General features: G+C 38.9%; 1 protein-coding gene across 2 annotated transcripts in view; it reads right to left on the minus strand.

Annotated features, from left to right (window-relative positions):
• Window positions 1-298: 298 nt before the first annotated feature.
• PAX3 (paired box 3) overlaps window positions 299-18306 on the minus strand; it is a 75006-nt gene continuing 56998 nt past the window's right edge. For both annotated transcript variants that reach the window (XM_059855256.1, XM_059855255.1), the window contains exons 6-9: window positions 14695-14860; window positions 13404-13618; window positions 2364-2610; window positions 299-1831 (exon numbers count right to left, since the gene is read on the minus strand). In XM_059855256.1, the coding sequence (XP_059711239.1) occupies window positions 1797-1831; window positions 2364-2610; window positions 13404-13618; window positions 14695-14860 (663 nt within the window). In that variant the 3' untranslated portion in view covers window positions 299-1796. The remainder of the gene's footprint in view (window positions 1832-2363; window positions 2611-13403; window positions 13619-14694; window positions 14861-18306) is intronic.

The raw sequence follows: 18306 nt of genomic DNA on the forward strand, positions 1-18306 counted from the left end.
GGCAAGGACTTTTCCCTTGTTGGGCAGATGCTCTACTGGTACCCACGGCACTCAGAAAGTGCAAAGTTCTTTATCTCACCCACAGCCAGACACATACAGAGTTCCACAGGGCACACAAGCAGAACCTGGGCACAGAGGCTGCCAATGCCCCCCCAGCCCAGGTCATGTGCAGAATACACTCATATAATGAATACAGGCTGCATCGAAGATAACATGGTTTATTTCTTCATGATATTCAGATTAAAATGTATCAATGTATTTATCACAATACTACATTTTAGGACAAAATCATCAGTGCTTTGAAAGTCATAATGTTTATTCATTATAAATAGTAAATATTTACTGAACTTTTTACATGAAAGACATTTGTTTTTTGTTTTCTTTTTTTGATTTTTTTTTGTTCCTTTGTTTGGGTTTTTCTTTTTTTTACAACACATTTTGTTGTAGAGGCTGCAACACAAAGATAATATTTCATTTTTCCATCACCCTTAAGACCGTTGTGTGAACTAACCTCTGTACTGAACCTAGTCTAACTCACTACTTCATAGTCCTTAACTCTAAAAGGAATGTATTTGTGTTCTGCCTCCCTCTTTGTTCCAAGAATAGAGAGAAATAAATAATCCCACCTTTCATCATCCTCTTCCTCTCAACATCACAAAACACAAATTTATTGACATTCTAAAATGTCACGATGCAAACTTCTTGTAAACCTTGGTTCCTATTATTATACTGTCTATATTGGATATTGCTGTATAATTTAAACAGATGTATCAAATACAGGTCCATCTCTGTCTATGTCCTGTACAGCACTAAAAAACATGTAAACGTAATTTCTTCCTATTGATTCCTGAAGATGACATTTAAATCATGATTAGCAAGCTGGATTTCAGTAATCCAGCAGACTGCAACATTTCTGTATTTTATCATCAGGAATTATGCGCTGCAAAAATAAAAGTACCTGCAAAAATATAGTTCTGATTCTATATCTATGACTTTGGATGATCCCAAAGTTTGTGTGAGGTACACAGTATTGCACATTGCTAGGCAGTTATGAAAAATCAGTCGCGTTGTTGGTGGGGTTTTTTGTCTCCCATATTTGTTTAAAAAGGTAAAACACACTGGGAAAACACGTACAAAAAGGTAAAATCTGGGTTTCATGTTACACAAGGTCTCCTCTCTTGGTAAAGCCAAACCTGTGAGTGACATTTATTGACAAGGTGATTACAAAGCACAGCAAGGTAACCAATGAGTTGCTCGGGAAGTCTTTCGCACTTATCCAGCTTCCTAGGGACTGTGACCTTTCCTCTTGATGACAATTTCCAGTGTGTACAGTGAGAGGCTCTTCCAACCTTGCTTCAGAAACTGAGCTGTTTTAAAGTTAGACTAAAGTCAGCACTGGATGTCAGATGAGTCAGAGTACACAGAGCTCAACCGCTCTAAGTTTAGTTTCAAAATGTTCCATTTGTCCCAATCAATGCACATTAATTTCAACAACAACAAAAAAATGGAATGTTTGCCAGGCTGTGATGTTAAATACTGCTCTGTTTTGTATACCCACTCATAACGAAGCATGTCACATTTATTCATTATTGCTTTTGGCCTTTGTCTTCTGTATAGCTTTGTCCAGCCTTCAAAAGTCTCCTAAAAGCTATGACTGGAGAGAATATAACAAGCTTGTTTCTCTCACTGGGACTGCCCCAGTTTAGGCTGCACTGTGTGGAGAAGATCCCTCGTATCCAAGCCTTGGAGTGAGACCGGAAAACAAGACCAGCTTTAACTTGAAGTGGACAGTTCATTTATGCAATGTCTGGCTTCAGATAATGAAAGGCACCTGCAAAAAAGCAAAAGAAGCTTTTTAAGTCGTGCTGTGACAACCTCACAGCATGGGGCCATGCCAACTACAGGTTGACAATGTCATATTTAATACTGATGTATCAAAGGAAAGGGACTAATATTTTTATTCCTAGGACAAGTTTGACAAAACTCTATGTATCTGGGATTATATACTGTAATGATTCTTGAGCTGACCTCATTAAGAACATGTGTTTCTAATAGTGGAATGCCAGCGGTTATTTCATTTTGGACAACTCTTATGTTTTACCTAATGGCAATCAGGTTTCATGTCTCAACAATTAATAACATCAAGATGTTGTTGACATCACTTAAGAAAATAATTATGCAGCAGAAATCCTGCTCGAACAATCAGCTATCTCACCAGTGCATGGCTTTGAGAAGTAGCAGTGAGCCCTGAGGATCTCTGCTCAGAACTCCCTTCCTCACAGACAGACAGACAGACAGACAGACAGACAGCTCAGGCTGTGGGCAGCTGGGTGCCCTTCCCAGTGCCAATGTGCCATACTCACTTTGGCCGTACTGGCCGTACTGGTAGCCCGTGACGGGGTCCATGCTGTATCCCGTGGTGCTGTAGGTTGGTGGGCAGTAGGACTGGGATGTGGGCAGGCTGTCTAAGCTCTTCATGTGCTCTAACCTCTGGCTGCAGCTGGCTGACACAGTGGTGGTGGGCTCCAGGCCCCCAGTTAGAGGGGACAGGGCATAATCAGTTTGGGGCTGGTGAGGCACGCCACCGTGGTTAGTCAGGAGTCCCATTACCTAGAAAGTAGAATAATAAAAAGAGTTAAAATAGATTGGGAACTCCATTGCTTACAGAACCACAGAAGTTCTCAAATCTATAATTTGATTTCCTAAACCAGGTAGACCTGATATTGAACTGTGCTTTGAGTAGCTAATCCCAAGAGGAAGTAGAATTTGGTTGCATCATCCACCAAAAGAATATCTGATGGCTAGCAAGCAATAAGAAGTAATATTGGGGCAAATAAGGAATTTTTTTTTTTTTAAACTTTAATGGTTTTAGAGTGCTTGATCCCAGCCCCAGCTGGGAGTTCTTGAGGACAAAATTACAAGAGAATAAAAAGCAAGTAGTGGCTGTTTAACCATGATGTCCTGCATGATCTGGAAACATAAAAAGCTGTGAAAAAGGTCACACAATTTTCTTCTCCAGGACCAGCAACCATTACAGTGAAATCAATTTGGAGCATATCCCAGTAGCACTACTGGTGGAAGTAACAAGGAACCCCTCAGAATCCTGATGTTCTGGGGTTGGGAAAGGGGCAGAGCAGCTGTACCCCCACTGCTGCATGCCCTGTGTGCTGTAAAGAGGTGAACGTGCAAGAGTAAAGTGCTGGTTGTAACAGCAGTTATTGATTCCAACATCTGAGCTAGAGGACACAATAGAAAGGGTCAGGCACTCTGGAACGACTTCAGGTCAGCTGTGACTCCTTCATTTAGCTGCTTCTACAGGGACAGTTACGAAATCAGTAGCTGAAAAGAGTTTACTGGAAAATACATGCTTGTCCCTATAAAAGCCCAGCGCCCCAGGCCATCATTTCCAGTAGAAGAGCAAGAAAAAATTTCAAAAGCATCTGCATTTTCAAGCACAGAACTACAGTGAAAAGTTCTTCTTGTTCAAAAATCTCTCCCACTACAAGTTGGTGAACATTTCCTCTCCTGGTACACCACTGTAGAACATTTTGAAAAGAAGTGTATGACTGAGATTTGCCTACTTTTTGCTGAAATAAATTGCACTTCAGAGCCTGACAAACATTCTGCAGCTTCTAATGGATGGGTGACATCCAGCTTCTGCCAAAACTGCATATTGTGATAATTTACAGGCTGTTCTTGCTCCAAAAAGGCATTACAGTTATCTGACATGTGCTATTTGATAATCATTTTGCTTTGCAGCAATTCTTGCCATAAACAAAAGAGAGTTTTTTTTAATTGGAGTCTATTTTTTAAAGACTAAATTAAACCTCATAAGAACAGATCTGTTTCCTAAGGTTCTGATGCTCCTCCTGGAATTGTACTTATTTTCCATCACAAACTAAAAAGTGTTATTATTGCAGGGAGCTTGTGTTTCCAGCTCTGAGTTGTTTGCTTTATTGTTGGTTTGGGGTTTTTTCTTAATAAACATATGAAATATGATCCAGAGATAGTGATTTAGGTAGGAAAGAAGACCTGCCCAGTTTTTACAGGTCTGATTAGGAAAGGAGTAAGAGGTAGAAACAGAGTAGCTCAGAAAGAGAAACCCAGATCCCTGCATTGAGAACACAAAATAAGCTTGCATCAAATGTATCCAAGATATCTCACTGAAAAAAAACCACTGAGAAAGAAGTTCAGTTACTACATATAGCACTGGAATGTTCACTTCTGATTCACTGAGCTGAAAACCATGAGTTTAACCAGTGGTATTTGCTGAATCTTTCACAAACTGAAGTATTCATGCAAAAACAAATTCCAAAATATATGCAAAACCAAATTCCAAAATATATGCAGAAATTGCATTCAGATATTGAAATCTTACAACTTTTTAAAGTTTATAAAAAACAAGATGAATTTGGATTCAGGATGTAAGACATTTTCTATTTAATTCAACAAATACATTCAATGCGCAAAACCTGTTAAAAGATAATAATAATAATTTTTGTTAATAAATAATAATAAATATATAAATAATAATAAATAATAATGAAGATAATAATGGTGGTTAATAATAAAACAACTCTGAAATCACCACAGATTGAAAAATCATGTTATCTGTACATCATTTTATGCCAAAACTCCCCAAAAGTTGAAAATACTGGACTCTCAAGTTTTTGTTCTAATAATTGGTTGTGAAAACTTTAAAATTTCTATTATTTTAGCAAGCTTTTCTGTTTCAGAAATTCAAAATATTTTTCTTATAACTTTGGAATTTGATGTGGTCCAAAATGTAGCATGTTTAATGACCTGACATGCACCAGCAGAACACAGCATTAGAACCTATGTTCACTCTGGTTATATTAATCCTTGTCCTTTGAAATTAACACTAGTAGAGTTAAAAGAAGAGAAAGAACTAACTAACTAAATAAATAAATAAAAGGATAACTTAAACATTTACATTGAAAATTACTATTTTGGGAAATATTTATGTTGGCAGGAGTATAATGGTTCTGACCACAGTGTGAAGTGCTCAGGGGTTTATCAGAAATCTCAAGTGCTCAACCCTTTGCACTGCCATGCAGGGCCAGTGTGACACCGATATTTGCAGGACTTCCCCACGTTTTGTTCCAAGTTCAAGAGCAGAGAGAAGGGGCTGGGCTGGGCTCATGTCCCTGGGGAGCTCCTCTCTGCCTCAGGGCTCTCACATCACTGCCTGGGCTGCCAGCACTTTTAGAACCAATTGCTAATTTGGGTAAATAACTATTTTACCAACTGCAGATTTTAACTAGAGTTTGTTTTAATTTAATGTTTTCAATAGAATAAAACCCGAGACAAATTTATTTGGACTTTGCCAGCAAAAAGAGTGAGCTCAAAAAATTTCAGATTAGGAGCTATTTTAAAATTGGAGATTTGTCTTGGAATTTAGACCTGAGTCTAGATAGAATCTCAAATGCCACTCAAACATCAGTAGCAACTCTATTTGGATTGAGATTTCTTTTCTTTGACAAATGAAAATTACCATTTAGTGAGACTTACTTTAACTTTTTTTTTAAATTAGAAAATAATTAGGCATAGTTTTATTAAGTGGATGTGCACCTAGTAAATATTCTGAAACAGAACTGACTGAGCTGTCTGTCTCTGAGCTGGAGAAATCTGAAGTCTGAACAGTAACCAACTTCCCAGAAATATCTTCCTCAGAAGCCTTCAGAATCATCCTGCAGTTGATTAGTATCTAAATAATTCGATTTTTGGTCATGTCTGTTTTGAAAGCTCCAAGGGAAGTAGCCTCAGGGCAGGAGTCTTTGCTACGGTATGTGCCATGACCTTCTCACCCATACAAGGAGTTACAGGAAGGGCATGGCTGACTTTCACCTAATCAATTAGAAATCCATTAACGGGCCATGTCTGCAAGATGCTCAGCACCCTCAGCTTAGCTGCACAGGAGACACGCAAGGATCTGGATTTTGCAGCTCAGATCTTCTGTGGGTGTGAAGCAGTGCTGTTCTAAGTAAACAGGTATGATTGCTTTATAATAGTTAAGGTAGAAAATAAAGTTATTTAATTTCTATACTATCCAAATTACTGGAAAATATGTGCTTCCTTCTAAATCACTTTGGGAAAGCTAAATTAGTAATTATCAGCCTCACTAACCCAGAATCCAAGGGCTGAGCTAACACCTCATTAAAGTGATACAATAACTATTCTATTTGTTTTAGAGTAGAACTCCCATAAATGCAAAAAAAAAAAAATCATATTTAAGTTTTTTAGCGACATATATTGTGTTCTCACCTTTTACAAAACACACACAGGAATGTTAAGGCACAGTCTTTGTGCTTATACAATAAAATACAATATAAAATTGATGAAATCACTCTGTTAAAAAACAAAGGTGAAATTAGGAATAAGTAAATAGAACACAGTGGACTGCTACAACCAAAGTCTGCAGAAAAGTTTTTAGAGAACACATCTGAAGCAACCCAAAATATTCATTAGGACAAATCCCTTGCTGGTGGAGTCAGCATAGAATCACCAGCTGAGGGTTGCCATCGAGAAAGAGAACTCAGGGGATGAAAGCCTTAAAGGCATGAACACAATGTCTGCTCCATTATCAGCTGCTGGAAAACACTTCTATTATCATCAAAATAAAGGCCATTAAACTACAAAAAAAATTTAATAAAAAGAGCTTATTTTATTGAAATGAAACATGCTGGCTGTTAGCATGGTTAGTATTTGAGATTGTAGGACCCTCCATAGGCACAATAAAATTCTCATGTGTTTTAATTCATTTACGCATGCTTGTGTTTAATATGCTTTGTGACCATGCCTGCAATTAATATGATTTATGAGAAAAGAACATGTGCAATATTTTTGTGGGTACAGTGATACTATTTTTCCCCTCCTGTGAATGAAAGATTTAATGAAACAGCTCAAGGAAAATGGTTGGCAGTTAACATATTAAGTTGAACTGACAGAACCATGAGTAAACTTTAGCACAGTTAATGATATCCTCTTATCTGACCCTGACACATTTGCAGCATGTAATTTACAGAAGCTCTGTCCAGGGAATCTTGACAAATGCTCCTAACGATGTCAGGGCAATGTTCCATTCTAATGTAAAACAGATGTGGGTCAGATACCCTCATTCATCACTAACACTGAAAATTTTAAACTCCTTCCGAGATGAATGGCATTACCTGCTGTTAGCTCTCTTCACTGTAGAGAAAACTCTCAAAAAACAAAATAATGCACAAGAAAGAACACAAAAAGGATTGTTATCACTCACTATAATGAGAGATTTTAGAGGATTAAAGTTAATTAGCTATATGGATCTATAGCTATAGGATCCTAGAACCACGCTGTTGATACATTTTATATATATAAATATTTCTATTGAATACAAAAAACCTGACAGAAATAAATTTTTTTGCCAAATGGCAAGACCTGGCAACCACATACTTGGTTAATGAAAATAAGAGCAAAAGTCCAGACTTTGGACATTGATGATCTGACCCTCTGCATACTCATATCAATGAGACCTGATACTGATTTCACACCACCCGGTATCCCTGGTACCTACACTGGAATTAGAAAAGGTGCACTGGTGCTCCTTTAGGATAATTAAGAGGATAACTTGATTCTTTCATCAAATACATTTTTACCTACAGAAAATTGCCAATTTTCAAAACATTATTACAATCTGTCACAAAACTCATGTCTTTTTTAAAGTGCTAAATCACAGAGTCCCAGAACTCGGTAACATCACCAAAATAATTCTAAGATCAGCTAATTCTTGAGCCCCTGGTATGAAAAGCAACCAAAGATGAATGAAAAGGTAAAACAAAGCTCAAAGATGAACATATAATTTATGAATATATAATCATATCTATGCAATTAAACATCTCCCAGCTTTTTCAGGCAGCCCTAGAGACTGGAGTCTCATGACTTTAAATGCTCAACTATGGCAATATTACTCAAAAGAATTCATAACAAGCCTAAATTTGGTATTAAGTTGCTCTTTCCCTGTGAACTCTCCTCCTCCCACCTTCTATTCAGCCCCAAACACAAAAGAAGGATTCTGGCTATTATGAACACCAGCCCAGCTGTCACTAGATCAGCTCTTACACACCTTCCCTCAACAATTGGGATGTATGGATTTGCTATGGCTGAAAGCAAAACAAACCAAAAGAGAAAAGTTAAGGTGGACATTCAAAAAGATACAGTTTAAACAGTCACCTGTTTATTTTTTCTGCTATATTAATGTATTTAGTAAGTATGTTATCTACAAATGTATACTTCTATAAAATATAGAATATTCTATATAAAATATGAGTATATTTACAAAATAAATAATATTTGTTGTTATTTTCACACAGTAACAATTAGAAAACTGTTGAATCTCATCTATTTTACTCAGAGAAACAAAAAATAATTAACCCTATTGTCTGAACTTTTGGTTTAAAAAAAAAAAAAAACAAAAAAAAAAAAACTCGTGTTCATGAAGATTATATCATGTGAATTAACTTTCTTACTCACTAAGGAATCCATGCCCTGTCTCATGTTCTTGGGTCATCAAGCAAAGAGCTCTCAAAGCCAAGTGCATTGTGCCAAAGATCATGAGCTTCTCACTGCTGTGGGACTTGAACCCAAATGAAATGTTTCTGTGGGCAACCAGCTCAAGGTAATCCAACAGAAGGTATGGGGAAAAGTATAATGAATTAATAGTTGCTTTTTTTCACTGCTCTTGTCCCTCTTAATGAGGAATGAAAATGTTTAGCCCTGGTTCCTGTGCCTCCCCTAAAAACAGAGTTAACAAGACACTATGAACATATCTAACTGATTCGACAGCTGCCATCGGTTCCATACGTCAGGCTAATGAAAACCAAGTGCTCTCAAAGACTTGAGAGAAGCCCATGCCTAAGATCCATCTCACCAAAAGGAGTTACAGGGTAACTCTTAAACTCAGGCAGTGAAATGTTTTGACAGTAGAGGAAAGAAACCTTGAAAGAGCTTGCCTCTTTACTACTGTTCAAGGAAAAGTTTGGGATTTTCTTATCAAGGTTATTCCTGAGCTCCAGGTAATGGCATGAAACTGCAAACTTTGTTAAAGACTGTTATGATCTCCTACACAGCCAATTCAATATTCAATCCACTTCCCATTTTAAAACTGCAGCCTTTAAAGCTATGGGTTTGATTTAATTATGGGGGGAGAAGGCAAGGAAGAGGAAACAGTAGATCTGAAAAGTTTTCTAGAGGGCAAGGAGGAAAAACAGTTATGCCTAGCAGGAGACAGGTTACACATGTTTGTTCTTCTCCCAGTAATATCTTAAAACTGAAGTGCTGTTTAAGCCTGGATTATCCTATAGGTTAAACATCCTACAGGTTAAATACAGGAAGCACACAAACTCACAGAGCAGCAATCCCAGCAGAGTATTGCTGCTCCACCTGGATCCACAGCAGCCAGAGCAGCACTCTCCAAACCAGCAAACTGCCTGACCAGGTGTAGGGCAAACTCTGCTGCTCTGACACTAATAAAAAGCACATGAGGAGGTCAGGGGATGCCAATGTACACCGGAAAAGCCTTTTTCCTTATCTTCAATGAAGCAGTTCAAAATACTGATATCCTGTCTTTAAAACAATCTGCCCTTCACCAAGAGCATACACCTGCAGGTGGGAGACAAGTGTTTCTGCAGTCACTGCTCTGGTTCACAGCAAAAAGCCAGTGATGGCCACTAATCATAAAGTGCCCTGCCAATCCAAAAGCATGCCTGAATCCTGTGTATATACATTAACATCCAGATATGCTATCCCCTCATAATTCTGAGTTTAAAAACATTTGTTAAAAGAAAATTCAGTGAGCAACTAAAACCTAATTTGAAAAGGAAATACAATATTCCCATAAATGTATGCATGACAGGCAAGAAGCTGCATAATAGGCATAGAAAACATAAAAATATGCAATTTACATATATTACACACTAATAATCTCTTTTCTGACACTATATTTAAAGAGCCCTGGCTGAGATGGCATGCTTGCAGTTGAGTTGCTTTTTCATGAAATACAAACACTCCAGGCTGCCATCTCCCCAAGACACTAATCCCTGACTTTTCCAGCAAAAGTCAACCCGCTGCATGCCTGCAAGACAGAGGTTCTCTCACCACATCCAGGTAGTAATGAATAAACCAGAGGAGCAAGGAGAATAATCAGTCATCTGAAGGATATCTGCAGATCTAGTCTTGATGTTAAAAAGTATTAAACAAGGTGGCACTCCTTCTGTTCTCTTTTATTTTTAAACAAGATCAACAACTTTTCAACACCCAGCTTGCAAGACAGGTATGTAATGGAGCATTCTTCTTCCGAGAACTGAGAAATACAGTCCCCTCTCATGCCAAAATTCAAGGCTAAAACAATAAAAATAAAATAACATCACCCTAGGTGTCTCTGATTGTCTTTTACCTTTACCAGTGTTTGCCTTAAACACCACTTTTGTCCATCATATTCAAGAAAAAAGTTAGAATGGAACCATTCTACATAGAAAATAAAGCTTCCCTGGTGTCTTTGTGTCAGACCCCCATTTGTAATAAATCAATGACAAAGAGGAGAGAGAGGTTTAAGTCTGCTAAGAATATGATCCTGTGTATTTTAGTATTAGATTTTGTTCTATATGTTCTAAGGATGGGGTTTTTTAATCACAAAATATTATCTGGGCTTCAGACAATGCCCCCCTTCTCCCTCCCTGCTACAGTCGCCACGAATTCAGCTTTAGACTCAGTTTGTCAGGAGCACTTGCCAGCAAGAGACACATGGATGGGTGGAAACATTATGTTAATTGCTCACACACCCAGGTTTATTGTGGTCAAAAATGCACTGGCCAGTAAATAGACCCTCTTTCTTTCTCATCTAAATTCCGTGCACACAGGCAGGGCAGTGCAACATGGCCACTCAGCAGGAAAACTCCTGTTTCCCTTTTTCATGAAACCCCAAATGCAGAGCTGGCTTTCAACTTTACCTTACCTCAGCCTCTCTTTCAGCACCGCAGGAAGAGCCCTGAGCAATCATGGAGAGGGGATGCACTGTGCCACATGCCACAACTAAGGGACATTTCACACACTAACATTGTGAGCAGCAGCTGAGGCTCCTTTGGGCATCAAGAGTTTCACTGGTTTGCTACAGTCTCACAATTTGTTGCACACAATTTACATGTTTGAGGCTGTATTGCTGCGTAATATAAACACAAAATCTGAATGTGTCACTTTATATACCTCTACATTTTATGTATGTCTCTAAATCATTGTTTAGGCACCAAAACTGATATAGAGGAGTTGTTGGCAATGCCACATGAATTCAGGTCTGGGTTTTTAATTTGTTTATTTGATGGGAAGATTTTTAACATCTGTTGAAGGTAATCATTTAGTTGCCAAGAAGTTGTTCCAAATCTAAATGGATATAAATTATCTCCTCTATGCACTGAGCAGTGAAAGCATGATGTCAACTTTAAAGGATCAGCATTCCCCTAAACCTAGCTGTACCTGTTGGTAGAGCTGCTGGACACAGCCAGAGGTGCTAAGCACTGGGTTAGAAAAAGGTTTCAGAAGTCTAAGGAAAACAAATAAACAAACAATAAAACAACAGAAGTCTCCTAGGGTAAAGACAGGGCTAGGTGTAAAAAAGCACAGAATCTCCTTTGGATTACATCAAACCTCAAATCAGCAAGACTTTGGCAGGAGGAGACCTAGCCTCACATTTTTGTCCCATTTTACCCAGCCATCACAAGATTTCTTTACTGTTGTTGTGCTCTACTTCTGTGTCACAGACAATAAAAGCTTTGTGAAAAGGGGAAAAAAGAGATCACATTTTCCACAGCCAGAACCAACACACATTTAAACTGACACTAATAACTACTTTTTATGGATTTACATGGAAAACCAGATAGATAATTATGTCAAAAATATGGAAGCCTTGTACACTATGAAACTAGCCATTAAAAAAAAAGAAACAACTAATATAATGTCATGGATTTTGTTGAAGTTTGCATTTAGAAATCAGAATTCTTTCAAACAAAATCTATTCAAGTCTTGTTGGAAGCACATCCATTTGTTTTTCTGTTGGTATTTTTTTCCTGAGGTTTCAAGCCATGAAGTTTTGTACCACACTCCATGCTATAGGAATCTGTGAATCTTAATTACATTTACCGTTACAAAAAAGGGTTTATGAACTTTTGCCTTTGGGCAAAAATGTTTATTTCATTGCCTTTGTTATTCATTCTTTTCAACTCCAGAGCCTTTGAACTTTTCAGCTGCACAGAGTTATCACCGTTGCACAGGAACCAGGAACTGCACTCCCGAGATGCAAACCACAAGTTGAAGAAAACGAAGGAGGCAAAGATATACGAGTCGTTATTTTGGCCACCCTTTGTGCCATTAAAATCTCATTTTCTGCCTATTAGAATGCCCTCTCCCTGCTTAGGCAGTGGTGATAGTCAGTGATTAGTGTGTAATTGAGTATAATTGTCTTTTCACTTTTCATTTGTGTCATTCTGAGCTTCTCTCTGTTTTTCTAAGCACTGAGAGGAAAAAAGGGTAGAAAGGAGATAAAGCTGTTAAAACTCTCACTTTCAGCCCTGAAGAGATTCCTGATTGTAATTATAGATTGCATCTTCTTTGTGACTCCCCAGAATTTAGTGGACATCTCTTTCCAAGCACCTGGGCAAAGCTCTTGCTAATAAAATAAACTACCATCTATTCAAGCTTTAACTAATAATGTCAGCTTCAGACAGATGCTGTGTGTAGGAAAATTTAACCAATCTTTTGACACTCAATTATCAAGGCAATTTATTAACCTGATTTCCTTAAAAGAGCTCACGCAAATTAGAAAAACAACTATGGTATTCATGCATTTATATACTGCCAAAGAGCAGTAATAGTTCTCATTTATGTATTTATAACTCGATTACAGCTCATCTCAATACACATTTCTCAGTCCTTGGAACTCTTCTCATACTACTTGCACATAATTTTCCTGGACCACTTGGTAAAATCTTGATGATGTTATTTTAATGAGATTTTTTTTTTCACAGAAAAAACACAAACTCTGTTTTCTGTACCTAGCCATGGATCTTCAGGAGAAGAGCAGTACATTACAAATGCTTGACAACTGGATGCAAACATGAAGTCTGCATGATTCCATTATAAATCTGATGAAATTAAATATAAGCTATGACTCTTTATTCAGCCAGTAGGAGGGAAAAAAAAAATTTAAAAAAAAGGAAACTAGCAAACTGAAATCATGTGGCTTATATAAAGAATACATTATGGTTTAAATTTGGCAATTCATTATGCTGTGGCCTGAGGGAATAGACTCTTTGGTTCTGGTATACAGCAAATCCTCTGTCTGAAAACACAGGACTGACCTGAGGTGAGAGGCCATTGCCAATGGCAGGGTTCATGGGATTGGAGGGCCCGGATGGAGGCACAAAGCTGTCTGTATAGCTGGAAAATCCATGCCTGGTGCTGGGCAGGCAATAGGCAGAGCTGCTCTCGGGGTTTGAAGGGAGGCTGCTTTGGTGTACAGTGCTTGGAGGGAGAGGCTGAGGTCTATGGACGGTACTGCTTGGATCAGACACGGCTGGAAGAAGAAGAAACATGTTGATATGTTTTCCTCTTTTACTTCTGGCATAATAAGTTCATTATGTGAAGCTCAGCTTAAGAGAAATGCATCAGAACCTGCATCTAAATATTGGTTAAGTAGAAAAGTAAATCTATAATTTTGCTAGATATTTAACCAGCCTGTGAGTTTACACAAAAACTCTTAAACAGACTATAAATATCTTAACAACAGGCATGCAATTTTCAGACAACCCTTAGTGAACACATATTGTCAGCAATATGTTTATATATAAAAATTAAGGAAAATATTTATTTACTTATAGGACCAGCCTTCTCCTCCTACTCACAGCTCAGAAATCCCACCATGGTTTGTATCAAGCCAAGCAACGGATGGGAGAACCCCTGGGCTTTGAAAAATTACCTCAATTAGAACCTCCACTGAGAGCTAGGATCCAAATCCCAAAGAGGAAGCAATAAGAGGACACAACTTATTTTATAAAATCTAATTCATAAGGTTTTTATTTAATATGAAAATCTAACAAAGCCTAGATTTGAGGGTCCATTCCCTTCCACTCAAATCCATCAAAGTTCACAGAATTTCTGATAACACTAAGAAAAATTTTTACCCTACTGAGACTGGCTGACTGATGTGAAACAAGGTGGTCTGAATAGCTGTTTTTTCCACCCTCAGATAAATATTCAGAGTATTTACAGAAGTTCCAATGCTCCATCAATGATAGTCACAACAAAGACAGAGTGTGCCTGTCTCCTTGTACATCACACCAGACACCTCCAGCAAAGGAGGCCAGTGCAGTGGCAGGACAGGGATGAGTGCCCATCACTTTACCAAAGCTGCATGCCTGCTGGGCAGAAGGTGATGCAAAGGAGAGCACCCTTTGCATGGAACCACCCCTTTCTTGCAGCAAAACAAATCTCAGTTCTTACGTGCTTAAAATAAACAGGCTTGCAGCGTCCTCCCTGAGTCAGACCCTAAATCAGCCAACTCATTAGAATAGAAAATATTTCTGCAGTGGATGAGCACAGGAAACCCCCCCAGTAACACTATTTTAACCAAGTACCTGTGGGCTACTGTACCTTGGGGTATGGAGGTGGGTTGGTAGGAGGGCTCAGAGAGCTGGTACGTTGGCAAAGTTGGCATGGCACTGGGTGGGAATCCTCCAGGGATCAGATGGTTGAAAGCCATCAGTTGGTTGGCTCCTGCCTGTTTCCTCCATCTGGCACGACGATTGCTAAACCAGACCTGCAAATGTTTTAAACATGAACATTTGATTTTTGCACATTTAGTACAGATGTATCTGAAAGAATGGCATTGCATTTCAAACATGCTCAGTGCCTGAGACGAGAGATGCAGAAGATGCACACTGAACTCAATACTCCTAGACAAAAGTTACCCTTGGCACACATTTCCATGGTCCAACAGATTCAACACAGGAATTCTGATCCCTAGTTTCCTCTCAAATTCAGCCTCTCCTGAGAAAAAAGAGCTGTGTACTCTTTCAAGCTTTAGTGGTTTTAATCACTATCATTACTGTGCCAGATTTAATGACAAAGGGGAAACCTCTCCATTTAATCTAAGTGCCAGCCAAAGCTATTTCATCTGTACTCTATTGTCTTTAAGTAGCTGACAAGTTAGTGGCATCACTTAATGCACTGTTAGAAGGTGTATGTACTTATATATTGGGATAATATATTGCCCTAATGACCAACAGATCCTCAAGCTTATAATTAGAAAAATACAAGGCCCATGTACAAAATACACAAATCCCTCCCAGCAAGTTTTCATGTGTTCACATATGTACAAAACGGTAGGTCAGAACTTCAGTACTAGATTAGCATTTCAGAACCACTTTGAAATCTGTTCCCAGGACAGCACACCAGCCAGATGGGGTTTAGATTTGTGGGACATTTTAGCTATAAATCTGCTTTTCTTCACATCATTTTCAGTTTGTATTTTAAGCTTTCCAAGTCTTGGATAGTTCTTACTACAACCAAGATACAAAGAGGCAAGACATCACAAATGCAGACGTAATAGGAGTTGCAAAACACATTAATTGTTAATTTTGATATTATAGCAATTCCACACATCACAAATTGGAAGGGCAAAAAGTGCAGGGGCGCCTGGAGAAGGGTCAGGCACATTGCCTTGTTGTGGGGTCAGAGCAGGCTCCTGATTACAGCTCTCAGCTCCATGGTGGAGCACTGAGGGGAAGAATGGTTGGTCCAGGTAACAGAGACTGCACACATTTGTAAACAAGCAGCCAGTTGCTCATAATCCTACACCATGAAGCAGCTGTGGTGCTCATCTATAGATACAATTCAGTAGATAAGACCTCAGCTGAGTGTTAATACCTGATAAAGTAGATCTGCACAGCCTGTAAGGCAGCCTGGCCTGAAAGCCACTGAGGCATGTTAGCTGATGAGCCACATATAGAAGTGTTTATATGGGCTCAGATGGGTAACCCTTGAGCAAGCAGCCCTTGCTGGTTTAGGAATCAGGCATCACAGACTGGGATTCTAAGTGTAACACCATTTAGAAACCACGAGTGGCCCTCACACTAGAGAGTAACAACATTTTGGACTACACTGTGGGCTTCTCCTCTGCTTGCTATTTCATGACAGGAGTGGTGGGACTCACTGGGCCATCTGGTTTCTGCCATAGGCCATCTGTCACCATGGAGTTTGTTCTGACTACATCCTCTTTTCAGAATGAGAAGCTCAGTTCACACAGCTGTCTCCTCCTTTGGCTGCAACTCTACTACTCTACTCCTCAATGATACACACCCACTCCAGTTTAAGATCTAGGAAAGAGGGATAGGTGAAGCCTCTGTTCCATGTCACAAATCCCTCTCTTGTTGTTTTGCTGCACATACTAACCTCCCCTGTCTCCACATGAACCATTTCTGAAAGCAGCTGGCAGGGACAAGGCACTGGGGTGGAGATGCTAAACCTGCAACAAGCAGTAGTTGAGGATGGGTCTAGATTCAGCCTGTAGTGCAAGAAAGGGACCTTGCTAAAGATCCAAAGAACACTCAGAAAGGATAATGGAGGTCAAAGAGTGACCAGGGAACAGCAAACCCTTGTTGTAATTAGCTGACCCAGGTCATTAACTCTGGCTTTTTGCCTTGACACTCTCTCTTCTTCAGGTCAAGAGGGTTATCTCATGATCTCCAAGTGCTTTGGGAACACAAACTAGGCTAGGCTATGTGAATGGATTTCACTCAGGAAAGTGAGGTAACAAGATTTCATTTTCTCAACAAATAAGCATTTGCCTTCAGACTCCAGCTCTTTATTAAAATGAGTCAAAATCCCAAACTTTAATTCAGCAGTAAGCAATTTACATAAATGACAAGTTTTATTTTTTATTTATGGAAAGATTTTTGGCTCATTTTGTAGATTTGCATTTTTTCCACAACTGCAGCTGTGTATTAGATGTCTCTGAAAGGAACACACTCAACGGTATCAAAAAGTCTGCAGCAGGCACACAATGGCCATCCTTGCACAGAGCTTTGTTGCCACCTGGAGCCCCACTATACTGAGTGGGACTCTGCAGGGGTGCAGAAACAAGGCTGTGTACTGCCACCTCAGTCCTGTGTGATTGGGATGTGCCAAATGAGTGCTACTTGATGGGCACTCGTGTCACATGGCACTGGCACAGTCCTCTGGCACTGGCCTCTTGCTTTCCCCAGTGGCAGGAAGGCAGATGGCACCTGACTAGCACCAGAGTTAGTCCAAAATTAACTCACCAAAACCCCTTGAACAAGTTCAAAACTGCAGAGGAAGCCTTGCTGCCACTAATACCACACAAGTTCACTACAGAATGGTAGAGGCACATAAGAAAACAAAAATTAAAAAGCCACCAAATCAAGAAAAAGTTACTAAAAACTAAATAACTGAAACCTAAATAACTGAAACCTAAGTATTTTATTTACATTTTATGTAATACTTATTAAAATTAGTCAAATCCCACGCTTTATTCAGAAGCTTGAACAGAATTATGAATGCTGAATTCAGAACATATTCAGAATGTTATTTTAACTGAAATAATTGGGGTTTTTAATCATAATATTTCCCTTAGACTACAGTCAGTTGCCTTGATCTATTTCAAGAGTCCAGATTTTTTTTCATTTCTTAAATCTTCACGTATCACGAAAAATCCATGTACAATACTACCACTAAAGAAATCTTGAAAAACTTTGCTAATCTCGAGCCAAGACTTAAAAATAAATCCAGTCACCACAAGCCAATGTGTCTCCTTAGAAACATATTGTAAAAACCTGGGGGAATATTTTCTTTTGTTTATACATTTCCAATATGATTTAAATGCAACGTCCCCTTATGTGCAACAGATTTCAACTTCCACCAACATGACAAAATTCTCATCTTATGAGTGGCCTCTTCAAATCTAGCAGGTCCCCATAAGATGCTCCTTTCTCCCACAACCTCCTTGTGAAAGGCACAATCATCACCTGGCTGCAAGGATGCTTCCAGTACAAAGTAGCCCTTGGAGGAGATCCCAAATATCATCCTGAGAGAAAGTGCCACCCTGCAGTGAGCACAACAGAAATCAAGCTCGAAACTATCTAAAAATGGACAGAGGAAACACAACTTGGCTGAGGGACCCAAGCATTCAGAAACTATGTCTGCACAGAAGCCAAGTCACACTCACCGTAGTGAGGCTTGGACTCC

The sequence above is a fragment of the Haemorhous mexicanus genome, chromosome 10, assembly GCF_027477595.1.
Source record: "Haemorhous mexicanus isolate bHaeMex1 chromosome 10, bHaeMex1.pri, whole genome shotgun sequence".
Taxonomy (NCBI): domain Eukaryota; kingdom Metazoa; phylum Chordata; class Aves; order Passeriformes; family Fringillidae; genus Haemorhous; species Haemorhous mexicanus.